At 45.1% G+C, this 15,099-nt stretch overlaps 1 protein-coding gene across 1 annotated transcript; it reads left to right on the plus strand.

Moving 5' to 3' along the window:
- The first annotated feature begins 35 nt into the window (after nucleotides 1–35).
- Dctn5 (dynactin subunit 5) lies at nucleotides 36–13,887 on the plus strand. The gene is made up of 6 exons (XM_090357845.1): nucleotides 36–170; nucleotides 2,280–2,348; nucleotides 4,406–4,524; nucleotides 6,572–6,683; nucleotides 9,763–9,865; nucleotides 13,242–13,887. The coding sequence occupies exons 1-6, from the start codon at nucleotides 123–125 to the stop codon at nucleotides 13,337–13,339; spliced, it is 549 nt and encodes a 182-aa protein (XP_090213971.1). The 5' UTR covers nucleotides 36–122; the 3' UTR covers nucleotides 13,340–13,887.
- Nucleotides 13,888–15,099: the final 1,212 nt, after the last annotated feature.

Consider the following 15,099-nt stretch of genomic DNA (forward strand, 5'->3'; position numbering starts at 1 on the left):
CCCGGAGGAAAGCCGAGCGATCGATGGGACCGGAAGCGAAGGGGCAGCCGGAAGTAGCCGGAATCTCAGCCATCCAGACTTTGACAGCATCCCTCGGTGCCGGAGAGGCTGGGACAGCGGTCATGGAACTGAGCGAGCAGCTCTACAACAAGTCAGAGTACATCGAGACGGTACCGGAGAGCCCTGCCCTCCCCCGGCCGAGCCTGCGGCCTCTCGAGGCCTGGCGAGCGCCCCACCCCCGTCCCTGCCCCACCCTCCCCAGGGTTCCTCCCCACGCGTGCCCAGGGTCGCCTGGAGCCGCGTAGGGCGTCCGGGTTTGTTGTTATGGTTATACTACATAGATAGGACATGTCCTACCACGTTTATAATCTATGTAATTATATAAAGTATGCGTATATTTACGTAATTATGAGTACACATATGTACTGTATATAATGTGTATACTATGTACTGTACATACTCATAATTGTATATACCTAGTTTATTTTTTTAAAGAGTTTATTAACATTGATTTTTACATCCTATTTCAAATGTTTAACAAACAAGTGTTCAAGAAGGGAATCTCTATATACAGTCACTGGCACTTAGTTTTTAGAACCTAATCAAAATTAGGCTAAGGGTTTGTATATCATAGATACATAATAATCTATGTAATAAAACATTGTGTCTATCGAGTCATAGGTTTTTATGTCTATGTAGTTATGTTTATTTTTCCAATACCATGTCCATAGCTTTGGGTATGCAGTTATTGAGTCTTTGCTCTTGTACTCTTTGGATTTAATAGCCACATATTAAGGATACCATGCGCCTTTTGTTCCTTTGGTCTTGACTTGTCTCACTCAACACGATTCACTCTAGATTCATCCACTTCCCTGCGAATGCCATTATTTTATCTTGACTGTTGGCTATGTAGAATTCCATTGTACATATATACCACATTTTCTGTATCCATTCATCTGCAGTAGGGCATCTGGATTGTTTCCATTGCCTGGCTATTGTGAATAGTTATATCTACTATATGTCTTACAAATGTAGTAGTATTTATGCTATATGTACAGTATATATACCGTGTGCTATTATAGTCCACAAGATATGTGTGTAAGAATTTGCAAATAACCAGGTGCCAATGTCTAATGTCTGTAATCCTACTAGCTACTCAGGAGGCTGAGATCTGAGGATTGCAGTTTGATGCCAGCCCAAGCAGGAAAGTCATGAAATGCCTATCTCCAGTTCATTTTCAAAAAGCCAGAAGTGGTACAGTGGCTCACTGTGGTAGAACATCAGCCTTGAGTAAAAAAGCTAAGGGAGAGTATATCCCAGTCCTTAGTTCAAGCTCCAGGATTGGCACACACACAAAATATCAGGAAGTAGAGTAAGTGCCTATTTGAGGTTATTATTTTTTGTTGTAATCTCATAACACATTAATATTAAAGTCCTTACCCCCATTTTAGGGATTAAAACAGAAGTATGGAACCGGGATTTGAATCCCCCCCCCTCTATCTGATGCCCCTAAGCTATAGACGTGCCACATACAAATTCATGATCCATTCTCTGAATTCTTGTTTCAGCCTATTGTTTCATTGTTTTTGTTTTAATCCAAGGCCTCACTTGTTGCTTGCTGTGGTGTTCTACCACTGGAGCCTTGCCTCGAAAGCCCTCCTTTGTTGCTGACTGTTTTGGAGATAGAATATAGTGAACTTTTCTGCCTGTCCAGGAACTGAAATTCTCCAGATCTCAGTCTCCTGAGTACTGGGATTACAGGTTTCAATCACTGGCACCAGCCAGTCCCTGAATCTTTACTTTCCTAATCCATCCTTACTTTTTTGAGATAGTGAATTCATTCCAGTTTACTCTGTGTGTGTGTGCATTTGTGTTAGCCCGTGTGCACATGTGTGCATGCATGCTAAGGGAAGCACTCTACCATTGGATAATGGGTGTGTTGGTACTGGGGCTTGAACTCAGGACTTCTTGTTCTTTCTTGGCTTTTTTGGTTAAGGCTGACCCTGTACCAGCTGAGCTACATGTCTACTTCCCTAGTTTTACTGCTTAATTTGAGATGAGTCTGACAGACTTGTTGGGGGGGGGGGCAGGGATTTCTTTGTGATCTTCAGACCTCAGCTTTCTAAGTAGCTAAGATTATAGGTGTGAGTTATCAACACTCAGCCTCATTCCATTTCAGACTGCATTCTATGTCAAGTTGTTTTCTTTTCAATATGAGCTTATTTGGTGAAAAGCTATACTAGCCCACTTTGCTAACCCAGTTTTCTGTTTCCTTTTAGGCCTCTGGAAATAAAGTGAGTCGCCAGTCAGTGTTGTGTGGAAGCCAGAACATTGTTCTCAATGGCAAGGTAAGGGACAAAGTCAGCTTCAAGACTCAAAATTCTGCTTGCTTTTCACTAATCATCACATTAGCTGGGTAGATAAGATGTCATTATGGGAATTCAGAGTGTGACATATTGGTAGAGTGCTTGCCTAGCATGCAGGAAGCCTGTATGGTGTAGTAGGAGAATTTAATAGGGAAGAAATAGTGTTTGTGGTAGTAGAATAGTAGCCTGGTAAGTGTGAGGCCCTGATTTTGAGTTCCAGTACCACTGAAAACAAGAAGAAATATTATGCAGAAGTTGTTCAGACCTACCATTTCTGTATTAAATTACAAATTTCCGTTAACTCTGTCTTTCTCATCAATAAACAGAAGAAGAATTTTTAAAATCCCTCAGCTCACTCTAAGGTTTATAATTGTAGGGAAGACTTGTTTTCTGGTGATGAAATATGTGTAATGTAGTTGCCATAGCAAAAGTGCTACACCCATAGCTCTAACCATTTCAGAATATACAAGTAAACCCCATTAATAATAGTCACACGTTGGGCACTGTTGGCTCATATCTGTAAGCTAAGCTCCTCAGGGGGCTGAGATCTGAGAATCATGGTTCAAAGCCATCCAGGGCAGGAAAGCTCATGAGACTCTTAACTCCAGTTAACCAGTAGAAAACTGGAAGTGGAGCTGTGATTCAAAATGGTAGAGTGCTAGACTTGAACAAAAGAGCTTAGGAACAGTGCCTAGGCCCTGAGTTCAAGCCCCACGACTCACAAAATATAATAGTCATCACAATATTTTATATTCAATGTAACTTCTTTCTAAAACTTCATTATCCTGCATAGAAACTCAACATCCATTAAGGAATAATTCTCAGTTCTTCCCTCCTCTCCTCAGTCTTCAGTCTATTCCATCTCTTCCTTGCCGTGTATGTGTGGGGGGGGGCGGGTTTCTGTGCACACACATGTGCATGTGCCAGCCCTAAGCTTGAACTCAGAGTCTGAGTGCTGTCTTTGAGATTTTTTGCTCAAGGCTAGAGCTCTACCGTTTGAGTCATAGTTTTACTTTCAGCCTTTTGGTGGTTAATTGGAGATAAGAGTCTCATGGACTTTCTTTCTCAGGCTGCCTTAGAACTTTAGATCGTCAGATCTCAGCCTCCTGAGTAGCTAGGATTACAGGCATGAGCCACTGCACCTGGCTTTTTTTTTTTTTCTTTTTTTTAAATACTGGTCCTAAGGGTTGAACTAGCGCCCAGGCACAGTCCCTGAGCTTTTGTGCTCAGTGCTAGCACTCTACTCTTTGAGCCACAGCTGTACTTGCACCTTTTTTTTTTTTTTTTTTTGGTGATGATTAACTGGATAAGAGTCTCACAGAGTTTCCTAATCATGCTGGCTTTAAATCATGATCTTTAGATCTCAGCCTTCTGATTACAGGCTTTAGCTGCCAATGCCAGGCTCATTTTCTTTTAACCTCATTTTCTTTTCAGTAGACATTTTGTGAATGCCAAGTGTAGGGCACTCATGTCCCTAGATTTCAAGATGAGTTACTGAAGCCCTCCAGGCAGTCTCTAGAGAAACCTGCAGTAGAGCAGGCAATCTGTGTCCCAAAGCTAGGTGATGAACCAGAATTTTAGTAGATCCATTGGTGGGAGCATACAGATTGAGAGAGTCAGTAGTTTAGGGAGATGTGGAAAAGTGGGATCTGCCAGAACAGTGACTGGGAGAGCACCCCAGTGCACTGGGCATGCAGATAGACCTGAATGAATCAACAAAGCCATCTAAAGTAAGTCTGCTGTAGTAATTCTCAATAAACAAGTGTTCATTCAGTGAGTCAAAGGCATGGCTCAAGTAGTAGAGTTCTTGACTGGAATGCCCTAGGCCTGGCCTCAGACCACAGTACTAAACATACACATGAACACACAAGTTTGTGATATGCTGGCACCATCTCCAGTGGTAGTCTGCAGGCAGTGTGGAGGGCTGAACATTTGATACAGTAGGCTGTAAGATAACCATCAATCAATGTCCTGTTGTACTTCACTTTGTCATGCTCTCAGCTGTGCTGGTGATTTTGAATATCTGCTTTGTTTTGTAGACCATCATAATGAATGACTGCATTATCCGAGGAGATCTGGCGAATGTAAGGGTTGGACGCCACTGCGTTGTGAAAAGTCGAAGTGTCATCAGGCCACCGTTCAAGAAGTTCAGCAAAGGGTATGTAATTCCATAGCCTCCTTCCTGTCCTGGGCCAGTGCTGCTGCTGGCAGCCCTGTAGAAAGGTTGAGTTATGCACTGAGCAGGTCCATCCCATTATCTGAGGCTTGAGTAAAAGTTCAGCATAAAGGACACAGCTCTGATGGTGGTTATTGTACTCTGGCGGATGCCGGTAGCCTGAGTCTGCCCAAGCTGTCCAGAGCAATGAAATTTGATTGATCACACCTAGGCATCCTTGTGTTGAGTATGAAAAGGAGCCAAGCACCAGTGGCTCACCCTTATAATCCTAGCTATTTAAGAGGTTGAGATCTGAGGATCAGAGTTTAAAGTCCAATTAACTACCAGATAGCTGGAAGTGGTAGAGCTCTAGCCTTGAGCTAAACGATCAGGGACAGTGGCCATGGCCCTGAGTTCTAGCTCCAAGATTGACATTTAAAAAGGAAAAAGAGAGGGGCCAGGAGTATGGCCTAGTGGTAGAGTGCTTGCCTAGCATGCATGAAGCTCTGCGTTCAATTCCTTGATACCATATACACAGGAAAAGCCAGAATTGTGCTGTGGCTCAAATGGCAGAGTGCTATCTTTGAGAAAGCTCAAGGACAGTGCCCTAACACTGAGTTCAAGCCCCAGGATGGGCAAAAAAAAAAAAAGAAAAAGGATAATTTTTAATTTAAAAATACAACACTATCTCCAGGCATGGTAGCACATGCCTATAATTCTAGCATTCAGGAGGCTGAGGCAGCAGGAGAACAAGTTCAAGGTGAGTATGAGCTACATAGCAAGTACCTGACTCAAAATGATAAAACAGAAATATCAGTATTATTATAGAGTATGATTCCACCAAAGAACCCATTGTTGCACAAGGAACAGAAACTAAAAATACAACTAGATTAATAACAAAGATGGAAGTGAATCTTGAGTCATGGAAATTTATTTTATTTTTTTTATTTTATTTTTGTTGCCAGTGCTGGGGCTTGATCTCAGGGCCTTGGGCTGAACTTGGGCATTCTCAAGGCTAGTGCGCTACCACTTGAGCCACACCACCATTTCTGGCTTTTTTGTATGTATGTGGTACGGAGAAATTGAACCTGGCTCTTCGTGCATGCTAGGAAAGCACTCTGCCACTGAGCCAAACTCCCGGCCCCTAGAATAAATGTTTTATCCAATGAAAACAAGAGAGACCCAGTGAGCAAATGCCTTCTTTATGTGAATTCTAGTCCAAAGACCTAAAATGTGATGTAATAAGTCTGAGCACAGCCGAGCAGGCCTGGTGGCTCACGCCTATAATCCTAGTTACTCAGGAGGCTGAGATCTGAGGATCGAGGTTCAAAGCCAGGTGGGCACAAAAGGACCTGAGACTCTTTATCTCCAAGTAACCTTTAGAAAACGGGAAATAGGGCTTGGCTCAAGGGTAGGGCAGTAAGCCTTGAGCTCAAGAGCTCAGGGTTTCTAGGCCGAGTTCAAGCCCCATGACCCACAAAAAAATTAATTAATTAATAAAAGTAAGTCTGAACGCAGAACCTGATCGATGACATTGGAGGAAACTGGGAGATTGCAGTCTCTGCATTTGTCTGCCTCTCTCTCGTCTCTCTCTTTCCCTCTGTCTCCCCCCACCCCCGCTCCCTTCCATGCTTATCCCCTTGTCCTCCCTCCCTTCTCTCTTCCCTCTCTCTCTTTTCCCAGGGCTATCCCTAAACTTTTCTGCTCACGTCTAGTGCTCTACCACTTGAGCCACAGCACTGCTTCCAGCTTTTTCTGTTTATGAGGTATTGAAGAATCTACCACTAGGCCACATTCCCAGCCCCCAGCATCTTTGTTTTTGCTTTTGTTTTCTCTTGACTCTACTTCTCTGGGACAGCGTATCTCTTACATAGACTCTGGCACTTAGTAGGCACACAGTAAATATGATGAATGAATAAAGCTGAAGGATAGTGGGTCCTGGAAATTGTAGCCTATGATCTTGTTTGTTGAAATTATAATCTGTACTTTTAGAATCCTTCTCCCAAAGCTCATTACCTTGACCTTTCATTGTCATCTTCTTCTTCTCCAGTGTTGCATTCTTTCCTTTACATATCGGAGACCATGTCTTTATTGAGGAAGACTGTGTGGTCAACGCCGCTCAGATTGGTTCTTATGTTCACGTGGGCAAGAACTGTGTGATAGTGAGTATGATGACTTGGCTACCTAAGCTGCCTTATTCCCCTCCACTCCATGCCGTAGTCAGCTGGCCCACTTCCGGGGCAGACAGGACAGGACTACTATCTAGCCTCCTGAGGTTGTAGTGTTTAGTGTTTTCTCCATGTTAATTATAATGACAGCCAGATGCTAACTACCTGGGAGGCTAAGATCTGAGGGTCACAGGATCCCAGTTCAAAGTCAGTTTGTGCAGGACAGTCTGTGAGATTGTTTTATTTTGTTGTTTGTTTTTTAGGATTGAACTCAGGGCCTGGGCACTGTCTAGATTGCTCAAGACTAGCAATCTACCACTTTGTGCCACTTCCAGTTTTTGGGTGGTTCATTGGTGATAAGAGTCTCACAGACTTTCTTGCCTGGGTTGACTTTGAACCATGATCCTGGGATCTCAATATCCTGAGAGGCTAGGATTACAGGAGTGAGCTGCTGGTGCCTGGAAGAAAGACTCTTATCTTCAGTTAACCACTAGACAGCTGGAAATGGAGCTACGACTCAAGTTGTAGGGTGTAAGCGTTGAGTAAAAAAGTTGCAACAGGTCCAGGCCCTGAGTTCAAGCCCTAAGACTGACTATAAAAAAAATGAAATATATAAAATGGCTAGTTTTTCTTCCATATGTTATGCTTTTTCCTTCGGTGACTTGATTTAATCAATACAGCCATGCCAAGGCATTTGGTCCTCTCACATTGTCCCTGATTGCAGATGAGAAGACTGAGACTGTAGATGTGGGTGGACTTGACAAAGCTAGAGAAGAGCCAGGTGCCAGTGACTCACCCCTGCGATCCTAACTACACCGAGGATCTGAGATCTATGGATCTCGTTTTGAAGCCAGCCCAGGCCGGAAAGCTACAATGAATTACTCAGAAAATGCCAGAAATGGCCCTGTAGCTCAAGTGGCAGCGCACTTGCAAAAGCTAATGAAGAGTAGAGGCAGGATTTAATCTCCACACTTGTGAGTAGCTCCATGTTGTCTTCTTCAGAAAGTGTACAGTCGCGTGGAGGTGGGTCTGAGGACCAAGTTCACGTTGACACAGTAAATGAGAAGATTTTGGGGCTGGGAAGGTGGCTTAGTGGTAGAGTGCTTGCCTGGCATGCATGAAGCCCTGAATTCGATTCCTCAGTACTATATAAACAGAACAAGCTGGAAGTGGCACTATGGCTAAAGTGGTAGAGTGCTAGCCTTGAGCATAAGAAGCTCAAGGACAGTGCCCAGGCCCTGAGTTCAAAGGCCAGGACTGGTAAAAAAAATAATAATAATAATTAATAATATTTTTTTTTAATGAGAGGAGCTTAAGCATTGCAGGGAAGGGATTGGCAGGTGAGTGTTAGAGTCACCAGTGGCCATCCTGTCAGAGTAGTATAGGGCCTATATACATCCATCATGACACCCACAGGGTTCTGCTGCTTAGGTGTATAGGCCTCCATATTTTCCATCCAGCCACAGCTTGGATTTATTGCTGTTCCTAGGCAAAGAGACTGATTTCTTCTTTTTTGTCTATCATGGGGCCTGAGTACTGTCCCTGAGCTCTTCAACTCAAGACTATCACTCTACCACTTGAGCCACAGCGCCACTTCCGGTTTTTTTCTGGTGGTTAATTGGAGATGAGAGTCTCATGGTCTTTAGTGCCCGGACTGGCTTTGAACCCTGATCCTCCGATCTCAGCCTCCTGAGTAGCTAGGATGACAGGCATGAGCCGCCGGTGCCCGGCAAGAGCCTGATTTCTGCTGGGGTTTCTCAGAACTACTAGGTGAGAATGAGCTGATCTGCCTATTGTTTAGGGAAAATGCTTCCTATATTTCAGCTATATAAAGCCCAAATCAAGCTCATGTTTCTTCCATGGTTGCCCCATGAATGCAAGCCAGCTCTCTCACTCTGTATATGACTCAGACTCTAAAGTATCAAAACTGGCTGCAGTTCATGTTCCTGGAACCAGCAGGGCACAGCAAAGGTGGACAGCAGTGGCTAATCCCAGCTCAGGGAAGACCATTCCACTGTCGTGATAATGGGCGCATTTTCTTCCCTGTATTAAGCTTCTTTCCTTCCATCATTTACTTCTCATTGTGCAGATAGCTCAGAGGAATCCCTTAGTGTGTATGTAGACAGATTGTTTGATCCCAGAATAGAAGGGAGAAAAGGAAGGGGCTAGCTTTCAGAGGGTGTTGAGGAAGAGTAGATAATGTACAACATGATGGAATGCAGAGCCAGAGGTAGAACCTGATTTCATGCTCAGCAGGCTCCAGGGATCACAAGAATGAGTCTTCATCCCTGTTCTTTCATCTGGGGTCTGACTGTCCTGGGAGGAGGGAATATGGCTGCTCCAGGAACTTCCTGTCCTCTGGAAGTCCCAGGAAAGATGCTGCCTCTCGGGGCCGGGAATTTGACCTAGTGGTTAAAGTGCTTGCCTAGCATGCACAAAGACCTGGGTTCGATTCCTAGGTACCACATATATAGAAAAAGCCGGAAGTGGTGCTGAGGCTCAAGTGGTAGAGTTCTAGCCTTGAGAAAGTCCAAGGACAGTGCTCAGGCCCTGGACTCAAGCCCAGGACTGGCAAAAAAAAAAAAGATGCTGCCTCTCCCAGTTGTCCCAGCTAGACCCATACCTGTGGTTCATGAGACTCAGTTGACTCATAGACCAGTTTCTAAAGCAGTCATCGTGATCAGGCTCAGATTTATTGGGGGGGGGGAGGGGTAGGGCAGTAGGTAGCAAGTGGGCTGGGGTTTAGACTGAGGTAGTTCCCAAAGAAAGTAGAGATTCTGTGGCTAGAAGGAACAGGAGCAAAATAGATGAGTAAACCAGATGAGTACTATCCCTAGTATACAAACCCTCCCCCCAAAATGCACTGGTGTGCATGTGGGTGCACATGTCACACTCTCCTCTCAGCTTCTTCAGATTCCGCCCAAAGCAGGTAATTGAGGCTCAGCCTCTCGTCACTGTCCCTGGCTATGCTGTAATATATCTAAAATGGAGAAAAATAAGGAAGAGCTTGCACAAGAGAAAACCTCCCCTTCCAGTCCTGATGTGTTTCCTATTAATAAGACTTGGATTTCAGGGGCGCCGTTGTGTGTTGAAAGACTGCTGCAAAATTCTTGACAACACAGTATTGCCTCCAGAAACCGTGGTCCCACCCTTCACTGTCTTCTCAGGATGCCCAGGTAACCTTCGCTTGGTTGCTTTTATTTCAGCCTTCTTAGAACATTTAATTTCCTATTGCAAAAGTCATGTATGTAACTCCTATCTCTCATCATGAACTTAAGATTTTTAAATGTATAACTGGCTTCTCAAGAAAATAAAGAACTTACCAGGCATGGTGGCTCATGCCTGTAATCTGAGCTACTCAGGAGGCTGAGATCTGAGGATCTCTATTCCAAGCCAGCACAGGCAGTAAAGATCTAAAGACTTTGTAACTCTTATTGCCAATTTAATCACTAGAAAACCAGAAGTGGGTAGGGCTGTAGCCTTGAGCTGCAGAACTCCAGACAGTACCCAGGCCCAGGGGTAGGGCAGTAGCCTTGATCTGTAGAGCCCAGGGACAGTGCCCAGACCCAGAATTCAAGCCCCATGACCCACAAAACAAAAACAAAAACAAAAACAAAACTTACTAAGAGGAAAGTAAAACTAAAATGACATAGCTAGAGAGAAAGTCTTGCCAGCTCCCCACAGCAAAGATCTTCAAAAAACCCCAAGAGGCCTTTCCTTCAAGAAAAGTTTGATGCAAATAAATAAAGAATAATTTTAGAAAGTTTTATGCAAAAATAAATAAATAAAAAATTAATTAAATTAAAAAGAAAAGTTTGATGCAGAACCAGTCCGCCCAGCAAGCAGGAAGAAGCACCTCTTGCTGGTCTGGCCTCTGGTGGGACAAGTATGGAGCTGCAAGTGTGACCTAGTGGTAGAGTGCTTGCCTAGCATGCACGAAGCCCTAGATTTGATTCCTCAGTACCACATTCACAAAGCTGGAAATGATGCTGTGGCTCAAGTGGTAGAGCACTAACCTTGAGATAGCCCCAGGACAGTGCTCAGGCCCTGAGTTCAAGCCCCAGGACTAGAAAAAAAAGAGCTGGGCATGTTGGCTCACACCTCTCATCCTAGCTACTCAGAAAGCTGAGATCTGAGGACTTGGTTCAAAGCCAGCCTGGGCACTAAAGTCCGTAAGACTCTTATCTCCAATGAACCATCAGACTACAGGAAATGGTTCTGTGGCTCAAGAGGTAGGGTGGTAGCCTTGAGCTGAAAAGTGTAGGGACAACACCCAGAGTTCAAGTCCCACAATGGACAAAAAAAAAAAGAAAGAAAGAAAAAAGGAAAAGAAACGAAAAAGAAAAAGACAAGTTGTCTTTAGAGAATTCATGCTGCTTTCTCACCTTGGTTGCACATTTGAATTTATACCTCCAGGACAGGCAGAAATCCCTAAATTGGGAGAATCGATCAAGTGTGTGACCTCATCCTGTGCTGACAGGAGGACTTAGGTGGAGCCCTAGAGGGTCCCCTGGGTGGAGCCCCTTATGAGCTGAGTTCTAAGTCAGAAAGTCATGGATGCTCATCCCAGAAAACAGAAAACACAGAAAAGTGATAGGAAAGGCCCAGCCGCACCCAGACCTGTCTTTTTCCTCCTAGTTATTTTACACAGTTGACATGTTACATCTACAAGACACATCGTAAATTCCCAGATGGAGCCTGACAGGAAGAGGGAGACTAGGGGCATTGTTTTGCTTTCTTTTTTGTTTTTGTGCAGATGCTGAGGCTTGATCCCAGGGCCTGTGCACTGTCACTGAACTTTAGCTCAAGGCTGTGCTCTACTACTCGAGCCACAGCTCCACTCTTGGCTTTTTGATGGTTCATTGGAGATGAATCTCATGAGCTTTTCTTCCCAAGTTGGCTTTAAACCTCTGATCTCAGCCTCTCCCGTAGCTAGGATTACATGTGTGAGCCTGGCTCGTTGTTTGTTCACTTAAACATCTCATCATTCTAAGATGTATAGATTCTTCAGGGAGTCAGTTGGCCATTCTGTTGTCTCTTGCATATGGTTTTACTGACGGAGGAAGGGATGCTTTTATTTTGTGGTTCTCCCCATATTGGGATCACAAGCAAGTTCTTAGCAAGTAATGGTTCAGAACAGCCCCAGCAGTTGTTTTAAGTAATTGCCAGACATGTATCCAGTCTGAAGTAAGCATGCGTGCTGGCATCAGGACTTGAATCTGGAAACTGTACCTTAGTGTTTTCAGTCAAGGCTGGAACTCTACCACTTGAGCCACACCTCCACTTCTGGCTTTTTTCTTTTATCTTATTAATCAGAGATGAGAGTCTCACAGACTTTCCTTCCCCATTCTAGCTTCAAACTGCGATCCTCAGATCTCTGCCTCCCGAATAGCTAGGATTACAGCCGGGAGCCAGTGGCTCACGAGTTCCTTATTATCAGCTTCTTCTGGTCATTAGTGGCAGGAGACAGGGCAGCACTGCTGGGTATGTCAAATCTGAATAATGAACACTGGTGGAATGAAACTCTGGTGAAGCTGTGTGCAACCATAGTGCAGATGAGGAAACAGAGGCTGGCTGGGAGGCCCATAGTATCCAGGCTCCCAGGTAACCTGTAAAGTTTCTTCAGTGCCATTTCACAGAGCGTGCCAGTCATCTGAATGCAGTTTCACAGTCTCTGTCTTCTGATACAGACACAGGGTCCAGGACACTGGCACATTTTGGATCTCTACAGATGATACTTCAGTGTGAAACAAAGGAGAGGGAACCCATGAGAAAGGATCTAGGTCATTTCAGCCAGGCTGAAATGCTGTGACAAATCAAAGCTTGTCATCATAGATGACATAGACCTGTGCCATGTCAGCTACACAGAAATCTTGACACTTCAAACTCCCTGCTTTATTCTGCCCTCACAGAACTGCTTTTTAAAAGTTGACTCATCTTCGTTTGAGTAAATTTGGAGCGTCACCTCTTTCTGCTTGCTGTAAAGCTGTCTGTGCCATCGCACGCAGTTCAGTCTCAATTTAATCTCCTGGATCACTACTTTTACCCTGTGCCTCCAGAATTTCTTCCTCCACCTACCCCCACCCTGCATCCTTAAGCCAGATCCTTAAAGAAAAACCTTCTGCTCGGCGCTGGTGGCTCACACCTGTCATCCTTGCTCCTCAGGAGGCTGAGCTCTGAGAATCGTGGTTCAAGCCCCATGACCGACAACAAAAAAAGAAAGAACCTTCTTACGTGATCCTGCCTCCTGTGCAGCTGGGATTCCAGGCCTGTGTCACCATGCCTTGCTAGTTGGTTGAGGTGGGGGCGGGGTCTCACCTCTTGTCCAGGCTGACCTAGAACTAGGATCTCCTTGATCACTGGCCTCCCAAACATCTTGAGATGAAGGCAGTAGCCACTGCTCTTGGCCCCGTGGACTATTCTGTCCGTCTTAACCTAGCAGGTAGATACTATAGGAAGAGAAAAGAGCTCCAGGTGTAGATGGACCCGAGGTTAGCACTGCAGCCCTCCTTGCTTGCTCTCGTGGCTGATGTAGGTCTCTCTGTCTTTCAGGACTCTTCTCAGGGGAGCTCCCAGAATGCACTCAGGAGCTGATGATTGATGTCACCAAGAGCTACTACCAGAAGTTTTTGCCACTGACGCAAGTCTAGTGTCTGCTCTTGCCTTGAATTCGCGTGAGCTCTAAGATAAACTTGGGGAACGAAGTGACCAGTCAGCGTCCGTAGGAGCAATTATATCATTGCCATCATCCATCTACCTTTCTTTCTTTTTTTTTAAGTTAGCCTTTCCAATCATACAAGGCTCTAAGTACTGAAGAATTCTCTGAGCACATCTGGAAGAGCTGTTGTCATGTGAGACACACACCTGACCTACCAATGGTGGCTGTGTACCACAGTTTGGAAGTCGAAACTGTCCCCAGCCCCACAGCCTGCACATTCAGGACATCAATGCTGCTGCAAGGGAGGGGCCTCCAGAGCTGCACAGTCTCCCCACGCACCCTAAACCCGCACTCCCACTCAGTGCAGCTTCCCATCTGCTCCCATTTGGCAGTAGCCATAATTGCTCTTAATCACGAGGAAAAGTGTTTGTAGTTTCGAGGTCCAAGTCAGAAGTGCAGGTCCACGTCAAATAGTGCTGTTCCTTTCCCAAGGGACTTCAGCGGGCAATGTGGTTAATAAAAGGTGTTTGTTGTAGCATCCTGCTTGCTCCAGGGCCTTTGGCTTTCACTAGAACAGGGGTACCTCCGTCCCCCCTGACTGGCCTCTGCAAAGTCCCAGGTTCCGGTCTCCCATGTGGATCAAGTCACATAGTCCCTCCCTCCACTCTCCCTCAAGGAGTTTGTCTTATAAAATGGAAGACAGGGCCAGGCACTGTAGCTCCTGCCTATATTCCAAGCTACTGAGAAGATTGAGATCCAAGAGACGCATCTCCAATGAACAAGCAAAATTCACAAGGGGAAGTGTGACTCAAGTGGTAGAGCCCTAACCTTGAGCAGGAAAAAAGCCAAGGGAGAGAGAAGCCCTGAGTTCAAGCCCTAATACTGGCACTAAACACATAAATAAATAAGACCTTTATGACCACATGTCATCTATCCTAGCATTGCTCCCCCTGCCTGCCCCATCTTTGTGCCCAGTCCCCCACAATTCAGAGAATAATGTTTATCCTGGAGCCCAGTTACATTTGTGCTCAATGAACCCTTAAAATTGTCTCCTGGACACACCTGTTCATACCATCTCCACCATCTGATGGCACAAGGCTCTGGTTCTGCCTTGATTCCCAGGTTGAGCAGGGAGAGGCTGAGAAGCACAGTAGGTTCAGTGCTATAAGCCAACTGGGCTGAACCACCAGCTTGAAGGTCTGAAATCCAGCAGCTGCTGTGCCTTAGGCACTTCCCAGCCTCCTGGTGTACTGAATATGCTCGGGGCAGTGCTTCTTCCAGCAACTCAGAACCGGGCATGGTGGCTCCTGCCTGTAATCCTAGCTACTCAGGAGGCTGAGATCTGAGGATCAAGGTTCAAAGCCAGCCCCGGGCAAAAAAGGACCTGAGACTCTTATCTCCAATTAACCTCTAGAAAATGGGAAGTGGGGCTTGGCTCAAGGGTAGGGCCATAGCCTTGAGCTGAAGAGCTCAGGGACAGCACCCAGGCTGAGTTCAAGCCCCATGATCCACCAAGGAAAAAAAAAAAAAAAAAAAAGACTATAAAAATCTTCCAGGACTTGTCTAAGAGATTCCTCTCCAATTTGTGTTGCAAAAAGTAAGCGTGGCACATTTAATATCTATCCATGTGAGTGGTGAACAAAAAGCACACATTATGTTTTAGGCTTTTAAAATAAATGCTGATTCAGAAGGCTGACATCTGAGGAACATGGTTCAAAGTCATTCCAGGTGGGAAAGTCTATGAGACTCTTT

This window comes from Megascapheus bottae, chromosome 25, assembly GCF_031878675.1.
Source record: "Megascapheus bottae isolate mThoBot1 chromosome 25, mThoBot2.hap1, whole genome shotgun sequence".
Classification (NCBI taxonomy): Eukaryota; Metazoa; Chordata; class Mammalia; order Rodentia; family Geomyidae; genus Megascapheus; species Megascapheus bottae.

Coding starts and splice junctions, on each gene's coding strand:
- Dctn5 (XM_090357845.1), top strand. CDS start 123: ATGGAACTGAGCGAGCAGCTCTACAACAAGTCAGAGTACATCGAGACG. Junction 171..2,279: donor AGTCAGAGTACATCGAGACG/GTACCGGAGAGC, acceptor GTTTCCTTTTAG/GCCTCTGGAAATAAAGTGAG. Junction 4,525..6,571: donor TTCAAGAAGTTCAGCAAAGG/GTATGTAATTCC, acceptor CTTCTTCTCCAG/TGTTGCATTCTTTCCTTTAC.